Source organism: Solanum lycopersicum, chromosome 5 (assembly GCF_036512215.1).
Source record: "Solanum lycopersicum chromosome 5, SLM_r2.1".
NCBI classification, from domain to species: domain Eukaryota; kingdom Viridiplantae; phylum Streptophyta; class Magnoliopsida; order Solanales; family Solanaceae; genus Solanum; species Solanum lycopersicum.
Genome location: NC_090804.1, coordinates 3,375,579 through 3,394,146, shown reverse-complemented (window position 1 = coordinate 3,394,146; position 18,568 = coordinate 3,375,579). Strand labels below are relative to the sequence as shown.

At 30.7% G+C, this 18,568-nt stretch overlaps 2 protein-coding genes across 3 annotated transcripts; one reads left to right on the top strand and one right to left on the bottom strand.

Moving 5' to 3' along the window:
* Positions 1–80: 80 nt before the first annotated feature.
* LOC101245357 (putative glutamine amidotransferase GAT1_2.1) lies at positions 81–3,634 on the bottom strand. 2 transcript variants are annotated; one of them, XM_010322440.4, is made up of 4 exons: positions 3,382–3,634; positions 1,896–3,019; positions 900–1,109; positions 81–493 (listed from the first exon to the last, which is right to left on the bottom strand). In XM_010322440.4, exons 1-4 carry the CDS (start codon positions 3,467–3,469, stop codon positions 257–259), a joined length of 1,659 nt encoding a protein of 552 aa, XP_010320742.1. In that variant the 5' UTR covers positions 3,470–3,634; the 3' UTR covers positions 81–256. The 2 variants fall into 2 exon arrangements, with proteins under 2 accessions (XP_010320742.1, XP_010320743.1); XM_010322441.4 differs by lacking the exon at positions 900–1,109.
* Positions 3,635–7,968: 4,334 nt separating this feature from the next.
* Positions 7,969–12,833, top strand: LOC101245056 (uncharacterized). The gene is made up of 3 exons (XM_004238848.5): positions 7,969–8,410; positions 9,542–9,747; positions 12,179–12,833. Exons 1-3 carry the CDS (start codon positions 8,318–8,320, stop codon positions 12,462–12,464), a joined length of 585 nt encoding a protein of 194 aa, XP_004238896.1. The 5' UTR covers positions 7,969–8,317; the 3' UTR covers positions 12,465–12,833.
* The last annotated feature ends 5,735 nt before the right edge of the window (positions 12,834–18,568 follow it).

Here is an 18,568-nt window from a genome sequence, read left to right as displayed (position 1 = left end):
CTTGAGATCGAGGCGTAGTTGTACTTGTTAGATGAAAAATCCATGTGCAAGTAACGATCAATTAATTCATAAACACTTGATTATCAACCAAAAAAAAAGAAACAAAAAACTTGATTCGATATCATTAACACTTGGAGAGATTTTATAGAACAAAAAACACAATTTTACAATGAAAAAAGATATTTATAGTTCGATAGACCCTTCTGGTTCGATCTTTCCCTCAACCTCACGTTTAACGTGAGCTTAGTGTACCGAGCTATTTCATGTCATTGAACTTTTTATCTAAAGCCTCAGAACAAAGTTGTCCCATTTTATGATAAAAACTAACCATATCTGATAGCTGTTCAATTGACATTTTTGCAAGAATAGCTCTAGCCATTTTTTCTCTTTCTTCATTCATCTTCAATCTGTTCATGTATGTTGATGCATTCCTCACTGTTGCTCCCATTTGCTTCAACCTATTCTCTTGTTGTACACTCAATGCTGTGTTTGCCTACATGTCATACGCAAAATCGTTTAGAATCTAGAGTCAGTACGTTCAAATTCTTCCAAATGAACACCATCTTACTATACATATTCATTTTCATGGGTACGGGAAAGGGAAATGATGGAAAAGGTTACAACGTGGCCAAAAAATCAAACTCTCACCAACAAAGTTGAAAGTTCAGGTAAAACAAACCTATCTAATCTAGCAAGTGGCTAGGTCTAGAGAGGGTAAGATGATGTACACGGACTTCCATAACGTGGTAAGGTCAACCATGAAAAACATGTTTATATATAACCGCACATTAGTACGGTTTGGGAAAGGGTTACACCCCAAACCCTATATGTTATGCAGAGACAATTTTACTGTTGTTCGCGTAGAAACTTCGAAATATATATATATATATAAATTGTACCTCAAGAAACTCAGCTCCAGGTGCAAGTTCAGATTCTTTTTCTGAAATTCTGCCAAGTCCAGAGCTATACATATTTTTTGCAATTGAAAAACTTTTAACAATGCTTCTTCTTTTGCTCTCTAATTCATGGTTGAATTTTATACCTCTACTTGGTATATTTCTAGGTCCATTAAGCTTCTTTGCATATGCAATTACTGCTTTAACAAATTCCTACAAAATCAATCAAATACATTTACAATATCGTCGAGTTTTATGTACTGTCAGTGTAAAATACAAAAAAATAATATCAAGTAATTTAAGAGTACTGACTAAAGGGTGTGGTGGAGTGGTAAATGTTCTTCTACGTTTAATCAAGAGTCACAACTTCGAGTCGTGGAACTGGAATCCTCGCACTAAAGTCCCCTATATTATTTTTTATGACACGAATTTGAATTAGTCGAAATGTTAGGTTTTGAATTTTTTTTAAAATTTTTTTTCTTACTTTCATAGCTTACTTTCTTTTAATTAATTTTTCTTACACTTTATAGGTGATCAATCACATGATTCCATAAACAAGTGGCCAATAATAATATCAAACTTTTAAAAAGCCTCTTTTTATACTTCTCTTTATTGTATCATTATGTGGTATTCAATATCTATTGGCCTGACTAATTCATATTCAACTCTCGTAACCCCTATTAAGGATGGAAACTGTCACGATGCAAGCTCGTAACACGTATTAATACACGCTTTGATCCATTAAACCTCACAAATTTATTCCTTCGACGTGTATTCACAATATATTCATCATGATCTAAATTCATAACATGTAATATTTGCTTTGACTCAACAAACCAAACAGATATATCACCACCCAAGCTCATGCATGACACGTATAAACTACACAATCATTGAGCCCGAAAACACGCATAGCATGAGCTTGGATTGTGATTTGTTATTAGTACACCTATGACTCGAACTTAAGACATCTGAACTCGATAAAATTAAATTAAGTACCTGGTAAGCCATAGCACAACCTGGATAATCAAAATCACCATTATCTTGTCCACGCATACGTTCAGGATGAAATTGTAATCCCATAATAAATTTACCTTCTTCAGGATTATATGCATCTGGATCATAAAAACCTTCGATTAATCCATCATTAGCAAATGCCATTGGCACAAATCTTTGTGCTAATCTCTTTACTCCTTGATGATGATAACTATTAACCCAAATCTCCATTTTTTCATCATCATTATTATCTTCTAATGACTCTTTAAACCATTTGTGTAATGGTGTATTTTCAACTATTTTCACCACATGTCTATGTCCATCATAGTTTTCATAGTTCATATGTACAACTTTTTCATACTTTTTGCCTATATCGCTCCGACTCTGACTCTGACTTTCACTCTTCAACGATGACGAACGTGACAACATTTCTAAAGAGCAGTTGTTGGGCAATTCTCTCTCTATGTCACTCGGACATGACTTCAATATTGTCGATGGTTGCATGTCTGACATTTCTGAAGAGTCTGAACAGAATAGGTCTTTGTAATTTTCAGACGATTCTTTCTCTGTATCACTCGGACATGACTTCAATATTGTTGACATTTCTGAAGAGTTTGAATCTTTAGACAATTCTTTCTCTATGGTGTTTAAACACTCCAATAACCCCGACGGGTTCATGTCTGATTCTCCAATAAGACAAGGGTGCAACATCAACGACGACATCTCTGGAGTGTCTGAACGAGATAACATTTGATAACGCTTAGACAATTCTTTCTCCAAATCTTGATAAAGGGTGCCACCACAAGCAACATTAAGGACTTGTGAACCTCTACAAATTCCCAAATAAGGTATATTTCTCTCAAGACATAGTTTTGCAAGTGCTAATTCAATTGAATCTTTTTCTCTATCAATTGTTGTATCACTTGAATGTAATTTTTTTATTTCTTCAACTTCTTCTTGTGACAATTCATCACTATCATAAAGTGATGGATCAATGTCTTCACCTTCACATAAAAGAACTCCATGAATTGGTTGAAAACTTTCTAGTAACATGTGTACACCACTTACCCGCGGAGCTATAACAGGCACGGCGCCATAACTCACGATAAGATCTAAGTGATATTCACCTGACGTTGAACATATAATCAAGTAAATTAAAACAATTCAGATAAGTCGATCACACGAAAATTTAAAAAAGAAAAGTAAAAACCATCACAAGAATCAATGTAACAATTTTTCAAAGATAGACATAATTAATAAACTTTTTTTTTAATTTCACAAAACATCTTACAATAAAAATCCCTTTTTTATCCCCAATTCAATTCCTCCACTAACACGAACCTCGATTAGATTCAGTTATGCTACACTTTTTAATTATTTTAATTCATGAAACAACTTTAGATTAAAAAAAAATAATATGAAATTAACTACGAAATTTAATTTCACATACAAAAATTAAAACAAAGAGAGAAATCGATCGACTACTTACCAACGAAATCAACAAATTTGTTCTTACGAACAGTTCTTCTAGAAACAATTAGAACCCTAGGAAGAATCATTGATAGATCTGGAGCCATTTTTTAATTTCTCTATATTTCAAAATCCAAAATATAATTTTAATTTATAGAGATAAAAAAAATTAAAAATAATGTATATCTTAATAAATATATATATATATATGGGGATAAAATCATGCAAATAAATAATAAAAAAATTAATTAAGAGATAGACGTAGTCGAGTTGCCGCATAAAACAAATATAGTGGGTTTGATTGGTTGGTGGGGCGGAGCTACAATTCAACTTACGAGTTCAGTCATAAGAAAAGTCAAAATTTAGAGTTTGGGGGTTCGATTTTTGAAATTTTTAGCTATTTTTTAAATTCATGAGTTCGTGACTATTATTTATACATAAATTATAATTTGTATCGAAAATATAGAATTTCGAATAATACTGCAACTGTGTGTCATGAGATTCATAGTAATTTATGTAAATCTAGAAACTCGATATTCTAGTTTTTTCTCCGGATTAAAGAATATTATTATTAATTTATATTTCAATATTTTTTAATAGTATTATCTAAAAATTAAATTAGAAGTCAAAAGGCTTAATAATATTGCTGACGTGCTAATGAGTGTATTAAAACTTAAAACGCATCTTGACGAATATGCCACCTGGATTTTAGAGGTGCTTTGTTTTGGATAATATTTATAATTTTAAATTTCGACTTTTTTTTATTTTAGGTGTGACCTAACGGTCAATAAAATGAGATGAAGATTATTCGAGATTAGAAATAGATATTTTATATAACTTTCGGGTTAAAACTTATTTGCATCAATGTCAAATAAATTTATCTCGGTGAAGTTACAAATAAAAACGAGAAAATTGATTAATCATGAATTAATGATAAATATCTATATATAAAATATATGTCAAGTATTCATTGGACGCAGATAAATTTTATCTTTCTTTTTCTTGTATTTCAAAATATTGGTTGATCGAATTCAGCCTCGTTATTACTTAGCTATGAGTTGATCGTGTGAGGCTTGTTTGACGCGATTTATATTTCATGTATGGTTGTGATCAGTTATTGCACAATGAGTAGATTATCACAAAGTGTTCAGTTCATCCAAAAACGGAAGTAGAGATTGTGGATTTCCAACTATTTTCATTATCTATGTTCAGATGTACTTCAACTGAATCAAATTATAATCGAACGTTTAAACAAAATTTGATCATAAATTTAGAGATTATTGATGTTCTAATACCGATCATAATATAGTTGTATGTTTCCTTTTAATATGAATAAATTTTCAAGTTTACATAAGGTACAATCAAAAATTAAAAATTTCACAACCACCTATTTTATATTAATAGACACAACTAGTAGTATATTAATTTCTTAATAGTTGGCTATATATAAAATCTTCTGTTAACCAATTGGTGCTTTGAATGTAACCATGTTCTAATTTGGCATAATCACATTTTGAACATTAAAGATAACTTTAAATTTTCTCTATTTTCTTGTTTGGTCATAAAATTATATTTATTTTATAACTAATAATATAGCAAAAGGTCAATCAAGATAAGCTTCTTCCTGTTATAAAATTTAATATGGATTAGATCATGATATAGAGTTATAAACTAAGTAATAATTATCTTGATCCTAATTAAGAAGTGATCAAGTTATTTCCTTTTTTTTTTTTTTTAATAATGGATTTGTAATCATCCTAAATCACAGGCTTCTATCAAACACCTTTTTTTTTTTTTCAAGAACCAAATAGTGAAAATAAAATAAACATAAAACAATATAGATAATTTACCCCACCCCACCCCCTCCCAAGATTGGTGGATCATATTGACATGATAATTTAATAGAAAAATTACATAAATTAATACATTTTAAAAATAATTATTGTTTTTTAGCGATACTTTTTGTTTATTACTAGTATAGCAATATTGTAATAAATCTGCAATATGCTTTAAAAGTGAATTATGTATTCAATATATTTGAATTATAATTGTTTTTGAAACATATCATGTTTGTTTGGTAAAATATTGTCACATTATATTAAAATGTGTGATAAATGTATTATCCATTATTAAAACTTGTATTATATGTGAATATAATAAATTGTTTTTTGTAATATGTATTAAATTTGTATGATAAATGAATTAAAAATGATCAAGTGAAAATAAAATATTACTGCTATAAATAATAAATATTATTTTATTATAGTATATTCACGTAAGTTTCAGCTTGTGGTGAACTTCAAAAGATCAATTTGTATGTAGTTTATGGGCCATTTATATAGACAGAGGTTGGCTAACGGCTAAGCTATTGGGCCATCAACTAAACAACCCAATAAGAAGATTGGGCTTTCTTCGATCCACCATATAGTAAATAGGGAAAATTACGCAGATAAGCAAACTTATATTATCTAATTACTCATTATAGCTATAGTTTGTTATAATTATCATTCGTGACTAATATTATACATTAATTATGTGGGCTGACTTCGAGTTTGTATGATTAGTAATGTTTGTATATGTATAATTCGCCAGAATATACAAATAAATATGTATAATATACAATTTTTTAACCTATATACATATACAATCACCTCTCTCCCACTCTATTCCCTCTCTTGCTCTCCTACCTCCTCTCTCTCCCAATCTCGCTTGTCATTTATACAAATGTATATGTATAATATACAGTTATATACAGTTATATAATTCACCTCTCTCCCACTCTCTGCCCTCTCTCACTCGCCTCTATCGATCTCACTCTACTCTCTCCTCTCTATTCTAGTCTCGATCGTCTCTCTCCTCCTTTCCCAATCTCTCTTGCCATATATACAAATCCATATGTATAATATACAATTAAAACCAATATACATATACAATTCACCTTTCTCCCACTCTTCCCCTCCCCCCTCTCTCCTCTCTCTCTCTCACAGTCTCGCTCCCCTCTCTCCTCCAAATAACATGTAGCTATAAATAGTGACGATCAAACTATAACTATAGAGAGTAAATAATTATTTCTAAGTGGCTATATGTGAAAATTTCCCTAATAAATATAGGTTGAAAAAAATTATTGAAATGCAGTCTCATATATATATATATATATATATATATATATATATATATATATATATACACACACACACACACACATACATATTTGCTATATCCCCTTCTATTTCTAAAAACTCTAAAATATCTTATTTCTTTTATATATTCGAGTTACGTATTAATATATCTAAGCCGATATCAATGTATCCAAGCTACATATTATGTATATGATTTATTTTATAATATATCCGAGCTAGTTTTTAATGTATCCGAGCTAAATATTATGCATCCAATTTATATTATAATGTATATGCGATACTCTTTGATGTATTCGAGCTACATATTAATGTATCCCATTTGTGTTACTTTTTAAGGTATTAATGTAATTACAAAACTAAAGAAAGATATATTGTAATTTCATATTAAAACTATCTGATTCCTAAAATTTATCCATAAATATATATATGAGCAATAATAAATTTAAAATTTAAATTATTCCTAAATATAAAAATATTTTAAAGTCAAATTATCATAAGAAGTGCATCGCATAAATTGCAATAAGGGGAATATACTAATATTACTAACATAGAAAGCGTTGGTACGAATAAAAATATTTTCTAATTTTCATGCTCGATAAATAAAAATATTTTTTAAAAAATTTATTTTTTGATAATATTTTAAATATGGAATCACAAAAATAATGCAGAAAAAAAAAAAAAATAATGCAGAAAAGGCGGTGAAGAACAACCGTAAAACCGACAGCCACCCAAACTCCAGCTTTACATTTGTTCTCTTTCACTTTCTTTGCTTAAAAATAAAATAAAATTATGAAATATACAAAATTAAATTTAAAATAAATTTATGTTTCAAATTTCTAACTAATGAAAGTATATATTTTATCTAAATTTAATACTAAATACACCATTTATTCAAAGGAATAGGGTCAAAAATATTTACACTGTCAATATTTTGGTTAAAAAAAAATTATTATAGGTAATATTTTGGTACATATATGTTCCTATAGTTATAAAATAGATCAAAAATATCTTTTTTTGAATAAATATATTATTTTTTATTTTTAAACACACCTTCAAATTCTAATTAAAATACTATTAAAGATCATTATCAATGAAAATAAAATAATGTCATGTACCCTTTCAACTAGTAATATACGTAATATATATTTATAAGATCATAATATATCTATCATATTTTATAGTTATATAACGATAAAAAATAATGATATTAAAAGAAGAAATATTTTCATGAATTGAAGTAAGATATATATTTGCTAATTTAAAAAGTAGAAAAAGAACGTGTTAAAGAAAATAAATAATACATTCATTTAGAAAATGAATATATCTGACCTATTAAATAACAATAAGGACATTTTTGTACCAAAATATGACCTCTCAAGGCCATTTTTGGAACAAGCTATAAACGGATAATATTTTTTATTCCTTTTGCATAGTTAAATGCATTTCTGAACTAAAGTATTGACGATATATTTAGTTTTTTTCCGTTAGATAGTATTCAACCTTTCCATCGTGAATTATAATCTCGAAATAATTTAATTCGGAAAATTTGCACAATGATACTACAGACAAAGTAGGAGGAGGACCCTACCTTTCCAAAAACACTATATTTGATGAATCATTTTCACTTGTGTACTGTATCATTTTTTTCTCATAAAGTAACAAAAGTGATATACACTTGTTATAGTATCACAAAGCTTGAAAAAAGCAGCTGCTAAGTGCTAAATATATTCGAATAAAAGTAAAGTAAAAGCTTCCCACTTACAAAAAAATAAGTATAGTGAATTTGAGAAGTTGGTTTTTGCAGTGTGGTCAGTAATGGCGGTTTCTATTCCTGTTCTTGTGATTGTTATTGCACTTCATCTCATTGCTTTTGTTCTTGCTGTCGGTGCTGAACGACGTCGTAGCACGGTACCCTTTTGAGCTTATCTTATATTTTCTATGTTATTTTTTTTTTTTTGCTTTTTTTGATTCTGGGTATGGTTAAAGATTGGATTTTTTGGTTGTTTGTTTCTTGGAGATAGGTAAAGATTGTTTTTTTTGTGTGTGTGTTGGTGTGTTTTTGTTGCAGTGTTTGGTTAAAGATTGGGATTGTGTTGGATGTTTGTGGTTTCTTCTGTTGTTAAAGATTGGATTTTTGGGTGTTTTTTGTTTCTGGGTATAGTTAAAGATTGGATCTTCATGGATGTTTTTGGTTTCCTGTGTTGCTAAAGATTGATTTTTTTTTTTTGGGTGTTTGGTGTTTCTGGGTATAGTTAAAGATAGTTTTTTTGGTTCTTAGTTTTTGGATATAGGTAAAAGACTGACTTTTTGTGTTAAATGTGTTATTTTGTCTCTGTTTGTAGTTTAAAGCTTGGACTGTGTTGGATGTTTTTGGTTTCTTGTGTAGCTAAGGATTGATTTGTTTCTTTGGGGTGTTTGGTATTCCTGGATGGTGTTGAATAGTAAAATTGAACTTTTTGGTGTTGTAAAGATTGAGTTTTTGGTTTTATTTGCTAATGAGTCTTCCTTGAGCCAAGGGTCTGTTGGAGACCACCTCTCTACCTTCTAAGGTAGGGGAGTAAAGTCTGCGTATATTCTACTCCTATGTTGCTCGTACTCTACATAAATGTTGCCGCACCATGTTGTATCCTCCAAAAATGCACTACTTTGGAAGGATCTGACACGCACCATTGGCATTTATGAAGAGTTTAAGCAAACATAGCTCTACTCTCCCCATACTTGGATTGCAGAGGTATGTTGTTGTTGTTGCTAATGAGTCTAGTTGAGGATCAAATGTTTTTGGTGTTCTGTTTTCAGGGGTATAGTTAAGATTTGAACTTCTTTTGGGTTTTTGAATATAGTTGGATGATTGGTAAGGATCACATAGCCAACCCCAACTTGCTTGGAATTTGAGGCAAATTAATTGTTGTTGTTGTTTGAGTTGGGATTGAGGCGTAGTACTAGTAGTAATTGTTGTTTCTCTGTAGTTAGTTTCCTTTTTATGGGGTTCTTTTTGGTAGTCAAAGATGGAGTTTTGAATGTTGTTTTGTGTTTGTGAAGGCGAAAGTTGTACCGGATGAGTATGATGAACGGGCGTACTGTGTATATGGAACGGATGCTTCTACAGCCTATGGATTGGCGGCATTTGGTTTACTTCTGATTAGCCAAACGTTGGTTAACGGCATTACCAAGTGCTTGTGTTTTGGAAGAGGAATGATGGGTGGCAGTTCTACTACTTGTGCCATTTTCTTTTTTGTCTTCTCCTGGTAAGAACATAGTTACTGTTCTCTCTTACTTTAAGTTTATTTACATTCTTTGTCTGGTTGTAGTGCGTTTACCCCCTAGAGTTTACGAAATACTCACATTATTTAAGCAATGAGATTGTTTTTGTTGATTGGCTTATTGTTATTTGTTAGTTTAAGATTGATACTTCTGCACTTATAAACTAAAGAAGGCGTCATTCCTTGTTGAAACTTAATCTTGCCATAGAGTAACCGTATGTTGGATTTATTGGAGACTCATCGGTGAAGAAGCCCGAGGATGATTTTGTGACAAAGAAGAATGAAAAAGGTTCAACTGTAATTTACAGATGGAAAAAGAGAACTAACAAAATCCGTTTAAACTTTTTGTATACTTTGTGTTGTCTGAAAGGCACAAAATCCGTTTAAACTTTTTCTCCGTAGTTGGGTGCTAAGTATTCCTGAGTTCCATTGGTCACCTTACTCTTACTGTCTGTTTGCACCATTTGATGAAGTTCTGTACCCCTTCCTTCCTTTCACGGTTTAGATTCAATTTGTTTGAGCCAAAATGGTGCCACTAGATAAATTCTGATCTGTATAGCATGCATTAAGGTTTGATCGTACTTCTGCAATAAGTAAAGAAATGCTCAAAACCAATATCTTTTCTTTTTTGAGATAAAAAAAAAAGTTATATTGGTTTTGAGCATTTCTTTACCTATTGCACAAGTACGATCACAATTTAGTATGACGCTATAAAGGTCTTCATCACCGAGTAAATTGATTCATTAAGTTGTTTGTGAGTAGCTGTGACACGTGTAACAAGGTGTAAACCCTTAATGGATCTTTAAATTGCCACTTGCCCAATCTTACCGGCACTAAATAAGTGGTTGAATAGATAAAGATAATGAAAATAGATTGGAGTTCTGCTGAGGTGAGTTTTGTTTTTTGTAAAACAGTTAGTCTGGTTATCTCATGATGTATGTATACACAAGTTAATTAAGAAGTAACATGAAAAGTGATTTCCATATATATTGTAACTGAATTTGAAAGAAGGAACTTCAACAATCTGTGATGATAGTTTTTTGCCTTTCGGAAGTATACATGTGTAACTTTCAGCCACTTCTGCTTAGTGTTTGCTATACATTTGTGATCAGTTTGCAGGGGTAGAGCTAGTGTGGAGCGTGTGGGTTCGGCCAAATCCAATAGCTTTAGTCCAAATTTTGTATTTTTTTCCTGAAGAAATGTGTTAAATATGTACAAATTATTTAGCTTAGAACCCATTAACTTGAAAGAATTTAGAATTCCGAACCCATAAGCTTTAAAACATTGCTTCACCTTTGTCGGTTAGTGTTTCTAAATTAGGAGAGAGATGAAAACATCAACATACCCAATGTAATACCACAAGTGTGGCGTGGGAGAGTGGCGTGTACGCACACCTTACCCCTACCCTGTGAAGACATAGAAACTGTTTCCGAAAGAACCTTGGCTCAAGTAAATTCTACCACTAGTTTGATGGAGTTGGCACAAATAAGTTAGGCCTGATTAGAGCAGAACTGATTCATACCATCGGCCCCTACTTCCTTTGGGAGTAAGGTGTAGTAATATTGTTGTTTAATAGACTTAGAGACAAGTAAAACAGTTGTTTTAGACAACTAGCATAGACACTGCCCTAGCAGAAACACGGACGGTTCTGATGGCGATTATTGAATGTGGTGATGATAGGTGATATCTAGTTTAGATAATTGGCTAGTGCGTGAAGCTATCCTCATTGGTTTCGATGTTAACATGGTGTTCTCGGTAGTGGATAAAAGCAACTAAAGATTTAATGAACACTCGTATGTAAAAGAACATAAAGTGATATTTAGATGTCAAAATTGAGATTAATGATCCATTACTTGAAATAATGAAGATGTAAGTTAAGATGCAAACAATAGGCAAAGACATGTGAAATAAACATATGAAGAAATAAGAACACATTCAACTTTGTTCCCAAGAAAATGTTTCGCGCTCGTTTGGCCATAGTTTTTGTAGTCGAAACTTGAAAATTTATGTTTTTGGTGTTGTAATTTTTGGAATTTGAAGTTGTGGAAGTCCTAAAAACCCGAAACTAGTCGAGCTAGTTTTGCAATCTTGAAATATTTGAATATCTGATCAAATTTGATGGTCAAACAGATATTTGAAGATTATACAGAAACTACTCCGGGAATCTACGGCCAAGTGCTAGCGCAAGGGATAGGGGAGTGAAAATACTTGCAAAATTCTCAGAGATACTTCCATTACTTTATACACATCTCTTCTCTATCACATTCTTTTTACCTTTTGGCTCCATAGTCTAAGGTCGTTGTCACGATAATTACTTTTTCAGTTCTTAACCTCCCTGTCTGAAGCAGCCATGGAAACTGATGGTAGTAGAACAACATATATCTATTGCTTACTTCCTCTTTTGAATGACAAACAGGGTTAGTTTTTTAGGAGCAGAAGCATGCTTATTGGCAGGATCAGCAAAGAATGCATACCATACAAAGTATCGCGCGGTTTTCCAAGTTGAAAACTTGTCATGTTCCACCCTCCGAAAAGGTGTATTTGCTGCTGGCGCTGCCCTGACGTTATTATCAATGATTGGATCCATTTTCTACTACTGGATACACTCGAAGGCTGATACCGGTGGATGGCAAAAACACCAAAACGAAGGACTTGGAATGGCAGCATCTAACTATACCGAATCTACTGAAAGAAAAGGCTGAATCCGTGTTTCTTCTAAAAGGTCCGTTGCATTTACAATTCGAACAAGATGTTTCGATGAGGAACTCAAACATGAAGAGTTCTAGTTCTTGGTTTGGTTTTCTACCATCCATAGTTACATACATAATATATTATATATGAACGTAGCTCGTAGGAATTTAAGTAAATTCGTATTAAGCACCAATTCGCGTCCACATCGTGTCTGTAATAGCTTTTGTGAGGAGGTTATTGTAGATTATGATCTCTATGATTTTCTTGGTAGTGAACTTGAAAAAGGGTACAATTTTCTGCAGTTTATTTTGTAATTCTATGTAAGTGAACAAACTATGAAATGAAAAGAATGGTGTCACTTTCTTTATTGAGTGTGAAAAGATTAGTTATTTTTTCAATTTTGTTTTGATAAAATGTTGCATTATTTTGTGTAGATTTTGAGTGCTAAAATATTTGTTTCAGATGTAACGACTCAATTTAACTCCGTTTATATGAGCTTGCTCACATTGCTGGTCTTTAGGTTGCGGTAGACGGATAACTAGCATAAAACTTGTCAGTTCATGATGAATCCTCGTAATGTTTGTGTTTGTTGTATAAAATGGCAAATTTTAGATGGAAAATACTTTTATAAGTATTCGAAAGCAAAATACAATTTCTTGCTAAAGTCTTCTCAAATTATATTCCTAGCTTGGTTTGGAAATGGTAATTGTCTATCTAAAATCAATTTCATCTAACCATGAAGGGGTATTAATTTTTCGAGGGATAAGATATCTTTACTCTTAATCAGAGATTTTGAATTTAAATTTGGAGGATGGAGAACTCCCGATAGGCAACACTTTCCCATTAATAAGGCCTACATAATGCGAATTCAGATTAGTCGAGCTAAGTGGAGGGTTATGTGAAATTAGCCCTTCTTGATGTTGAACTATTATTGCAATTTGTACTATTAATCATGGGTTAAGTAACTTTAATTAGTTGGTTAGATAATGAAATAATTCATATAGAAGACATCATTAAAAAACACATTTACTATTTGATCAAACACATTTTTCTTGAAGAAAACTAGAATTACAACAACCAACATTAATTAACATTTTTCAAAGATAATTAACTCCAACATTAATATATTACTAATTGAAGAACAACATTAAGGATATATATTACACTCTTCAACAACAAGAAAATAGACATCTTAGTCATAATATCTTAAACATAAAAGCTAATTATAGAATACAACAACAAATGTAACAACTACATGCGTCTCAGTCCCAAACAAGTCGGATTGACTATATGACTCCTCACTGACCATGTTACTCCATATAAAATCATCTTAGCTCGACATGAAAGGCTAATTATAGAAGACAACAAACAACTACTACAAACAAGTAGGGGTCGACTATATGACTCTTTTCAGTACTGGTCTTACCATGTTACTCCATATAAACGCGTCGTAGGCCAATATTAAAAGGCTAATAATATAGAAATGGGACATAAATTTTTCTTAGCAATTTGGGAAAGGGGAACCACAAGTAGTGGCAACTTTCTTTGCATTAGGAGAAGAAATCATCTTTTGAAGTCTTGGATCCTTCATGTATTTGCAAAGACATGGCCTTTGTTCTTTCAACTTTGAGCAACAAATTGAACTTGGAGTTGTTGATGATGTTATGGCATTTGCACATGCACTTAGTTGCAATGGATTGCAACTCACATTTGCTTTTGTTACCTTAGTTTCTTGAACAAAAACCAAGAAAAGTACAATTGCAAAAATAGACACAAACCTCATTGTCATTTTGGATGATCTAATGTGTGTGTGTGGTAAGTGATGAGAGTACTAAGTTGTTGTTGTTGTGTGTTGTGATGAATGCATTTGACATGTAAGCTCTATTTATAGAAGGGGAAGGTCATAGGCATCCAAACAATATCAAAAAATTCACTATTTTTGCATTTGAAATTGTCCACTCAAAAATGTTGAGTCGTTATTTTCACAAATATTTTAATTGAATCAGTGAGAAAAGAGAAAAAAAATAGTAGTGAGGAAGTTTTTCGACATTTAAGTGAGAATCTGTTTTCCACCATGTGTTTAACCAGTGAACTGGTTTGAGAAACGAGTGAAAAAATCATGTTTTATAGTACAAACTTTTTCATTGATTTGTGATGAAAAAACCCTTAGTTTTTAGTAGTGAAATTTTTATATTTGACGAGTTCAACTTTTAAGGATTTTAGTACAGATGGAATATCATATTTTTTAAATTTATAGGTTCAAAATTTTATATCAATCCAAACTTAATGATTTTTTCGTGTTTATATATCTATGTTTTGTGTCAAAAATATTAAGTTTAAATCATATAAGTTAAATATATACCCAAAAAGCAAAAAATAAAAAGAAGATTTTCTTTTTCTCCCCTCCACTTTTTTTTCCCCTTAATCATGTGCTGTGTTAATTAAAGTAAACTAAGGATTTATTTTTCACAAATCATTTGATTTGGAAGATTGTAATCTTTCCACTTTTTATGCTAACAAAGAGTATATTATATAAAAAAAACAATAGAATATACTTTTCTTGAAATCATTTTATTTTTTGATTTTGTGGATTTACACCATAATAGCCGCTAATTAATTAGCCAGCGATAAACGATAAATTTCATAGTTAATTTTTTTTGAATATATATATATATATCTATAAGTAGAAAGTGGACTAGATTTAGCCAAGTATATAAGTAATTTGATATTTTAGAAAATGAAGGGCTTTCAAGTTATTTTTTTGGAAATTATGAATAAAAAAATAGCGGTTGCTATTCTTTCAATGTGCGTTACCTAAATTCATTACTTACATGTAATAATTTGTGAATCGCACAAAAAATTATAAATTGTTTTAAATAAATTCAACATGACAAACTCGAATAAGAAGGCGTCGATAGAGAGTTTAAAGTTATTACACATTATTAGTAATAATATCGGCATGCTTACCATTAGTTGAAGCTATCATAACAATCATGAGTTATGAGCAAATATTATGAATCAATAAAAGCTTTTTTCTTTTCACCCTTTTTATCGCGGTCCTGCGACGAAATTAAGATTTAAAATTTATGAATTTTAAATTTTAATTCTTTTAAAATTATTATATTTAATACAAATATAATACTTTGAATTAAAAATATTAAGTTATATCAAACCCCATCTTTGTGTAGAACAAGTCTTGCGCGATAAAGAATTATTAACACATGATGTTTATATTTTAATCTTTTTTCAGATAGCCAAAAAAATTAATTAATAACTTATGAGTTCATTCGATCTTAATAACGTTGGATTTACTCTCTATATATTTGTAAATCATAAAAAATAAATACAAATAATAAAGTTTTAACCCAATAAAAAATATATATACGTTGTAGAGCATGTGACAATTATTTGCTCTTTTTAAAATGCCTTAATTTTATTAAAAGAAATTAAAAAGGAAAGAAAGATATATAAAATAAATTGTATAAAACATTTATATGCGTCAATACTTAATGAAATTTACCTTTTTATTTTCTAACGTGATTAAAAAGTCTGATCAACGAGATATATATGTTTTTCTGAGTATTATTTTACTTTCTGATCATAGTCAAAATTATTCGTTAGTAATTTTATATCTTCCCCTCCTCTGAGACCTCTAGAAAGAAGATATTCTTGGTGAGAAAACTATTCTTCATCTATTTTCAATTTTGATTTATTACGCTCAAAAGCTCTAACAGATGAGTTATATTTCGACGATTCAATGTTTGAAAGACGAGAAAACTCTATCGATATAAAAAAACTCACTAGTCCAAAATAATTATATACATATATACATATATATATTCAGGTAATATTAACATCGCAAATAAATATTTGCCGTAACAATAGTTTGTCATTTTTTTCGGTGATGTGATCCAATCCTTTAACTTTTGGGCATGGCATGCGTCTACTATATAGTGTAACACTTTATTGCTGTCCTATTTTATTTTTAAGTCAACATCAAATATAATTTCATCATTATATAAAGGGCCCAATTTTGGCATGCATCAAGTACAAAAATTCTTCAACATTAAAAATATATACTATATAGTATATACTATTTAAATTCACAAAGTATCTTGTGTTATTATCGAATGTTAAAAGATCGACTTTATAATAATAGTATATATATATATATATATATGACATTGTAGTGTATTAAGTATCTTGTGTATGTAGGATGAGAAAAGATCACATCCTAAGAGGTGAACGTAATGTTGGATGTATAGTCTATTTTGAAACAAATCGGTGACCTTTATCGTAGTTTTGACAATCCCCTTTGATGAACCTTAATCAATCTTCGCTAATTGAAAGCAAGACTCGCATGTGGCTTCCTCAAAGTGATGGAGTTGTTTTGACTATAGAACTATGCATGTCTGTTGGAGAGAATTGAATGATCGGGCCGAGGGCTGGCCCCTCTTCCTCTCACTCTTGTTTCCCTAATATGAACGTTGAGTCATCAAAACCTTTCAGATTAGACCTGGACTGGTCGCCCTACGCGACTGACGCTTCAAAAGGATAAAATCTCGATCGCAGTTTGATGACCTGTTTAGTCTTTTGATTATAGCAGTGGTCATGAGAGAGCAGAGCGTACCGCCCTGCCATAGTCACAAGTTGGTAAAAAATTTATGACTATCAAGGGGCATGATGAGATCTTGAGTTTGAGCTCGAGTACTGAAATGAAGAAACTCCCGATAAATAATATAATGTTAATTCCTTTATGAGATCTGCACGATTTAAATCTGAATTAGCAAATCTTTTATCAAACAAAGCATAACTTCAACCCCACCCCACCCCCCACCCCAAAACTTGAGTTGAAATTCAATGAATAAACAAATGCTTTTAATTATTTTTGGCAATGATTAGTCTATACAAATAGTATTTCACAGGACCTAAAATGTACCATAAAAAATAAGTCATTAATGATTACTTCATAGTAGAATTTTGATACCCTATAACTTTTGATAATTAATAAGATCACCACGTCAAGGTAAAGTAAAAATGTGTTTTTGTTAAGACAATTTAGTGGTCAAAGATCTTATCTAAATCTTTGATTATATTTATATATTATATAAATATATAAAAAAAGCCAATAAATATGGAAACTTTTATTACAAAAAGTTTACATATAAGTCTAATGTTCAGATTGCATAAATAAATTGGAAAATGACATGACATTGATATGTCTTTGACACAATTATTTTAAATTAAATTTTACCAACAAATTATAAAAAAAATAAAGCTAGCAGAACAAAACAAAATTTCGCGATCAATAAATTTCATAATTAAACAACACAATTCATCGCTAACTATAATTAGTGACGAATTAGCAACATAATTCTATTAGCTACGAGAGAAATTAATAACGCTTTTAGGACCTCCATTTAAAAAATAACCAAAATTTATAATGTATTTAACATTAGTGCAGTCCAAATGTCCAATTCTATATAGAAGATTGAATTTTAAAATGTGGCTACCTAATGCAATTTCTACCTGGTAGAACCCATTTGATTCTAAATGGGCCTACAGAGGAAATTGGGCCTACTCATAATTTGGGTCATTTGCGGTTTTGTCCTATTTCGTGTTGATCTTTAATTTTTATCCTTTAAGGTAAATAATTTTTTTGCGAAGCAAAGGTATAAATTTCGGCATCATAATATTCCTATGCTTCACGTCTTTAAAGAACTTATGTTTCCCTAAGCGTAAGTTCGATTTCTAGGGGTAAAAGTTGAAGATCGGCCCATTTAGAGAACAAAAACTAAAGAGTAATCTATTTAAAAAATAAATCGTGCAATTACAGTCAGTAGGATACTAATGTAAAAACTTCATTTGGTGTTCCTTATCAATTTGGAGGTGTAGAATAATTCAGACTCACGTTGTATATGACAGATTAAAAAGACAAACAATGTAACTTATACATAAAATGGTGGAATGACATTTTTTTTTACTGAGAGGTGTCCAAATATAGAACGATAGAGACACACGTAAAACTGAACCTGGCTAAACAATGTAATTTATACATAAAATGGCTCCTCCACTACTTCTTATCAGGATTTTTTTCATTGTGAAAATTTGAATC

Coding starts and splice junctions, on each gene's coding strand:
- LOC101245357 (XM_010322440.4), bottom strand. CDS start 3,469: ATGGCTCCAGATCTATCAATGATTCTTCCTAGGGTTCTAATTGTTTCT. Junction 3,020..3,381: donor CAAATTTGTTGATTTCGTTG/GTAAGTAGTCGA, acceptor GTTCAACGTCAG/GTGAATATCACTTAGATCTT. Junction 1,110..1,895: donor GTTGTGCTATGGCTTACCAG/GTACTTAATTTA, acceptor TTGATTTTGTAG/GAATTTGTTAAAGCAGTAAT.
- LOC101245056 (XM_004238848.5), top strand. CDS start 8,318: ATGGCGGTTTCTATTCCTGTTCTTGTGATTGTTATTGCACTTCATCTC. Junction 8,411..9,541: donor CTGAACGACGTCGTAGCACG/GTACCCTTTTGA, acceptor GTGTTTGTGAAG/GCGAAAGTTGTACCGGATGA. Junction 9,748..12,178: donor TTCTTTTTTGTCTTCTCCTG/GTAAGAACATAG, acceptor AATGACAAACAG/GGTTAGTTTTTTAGGAGCAG.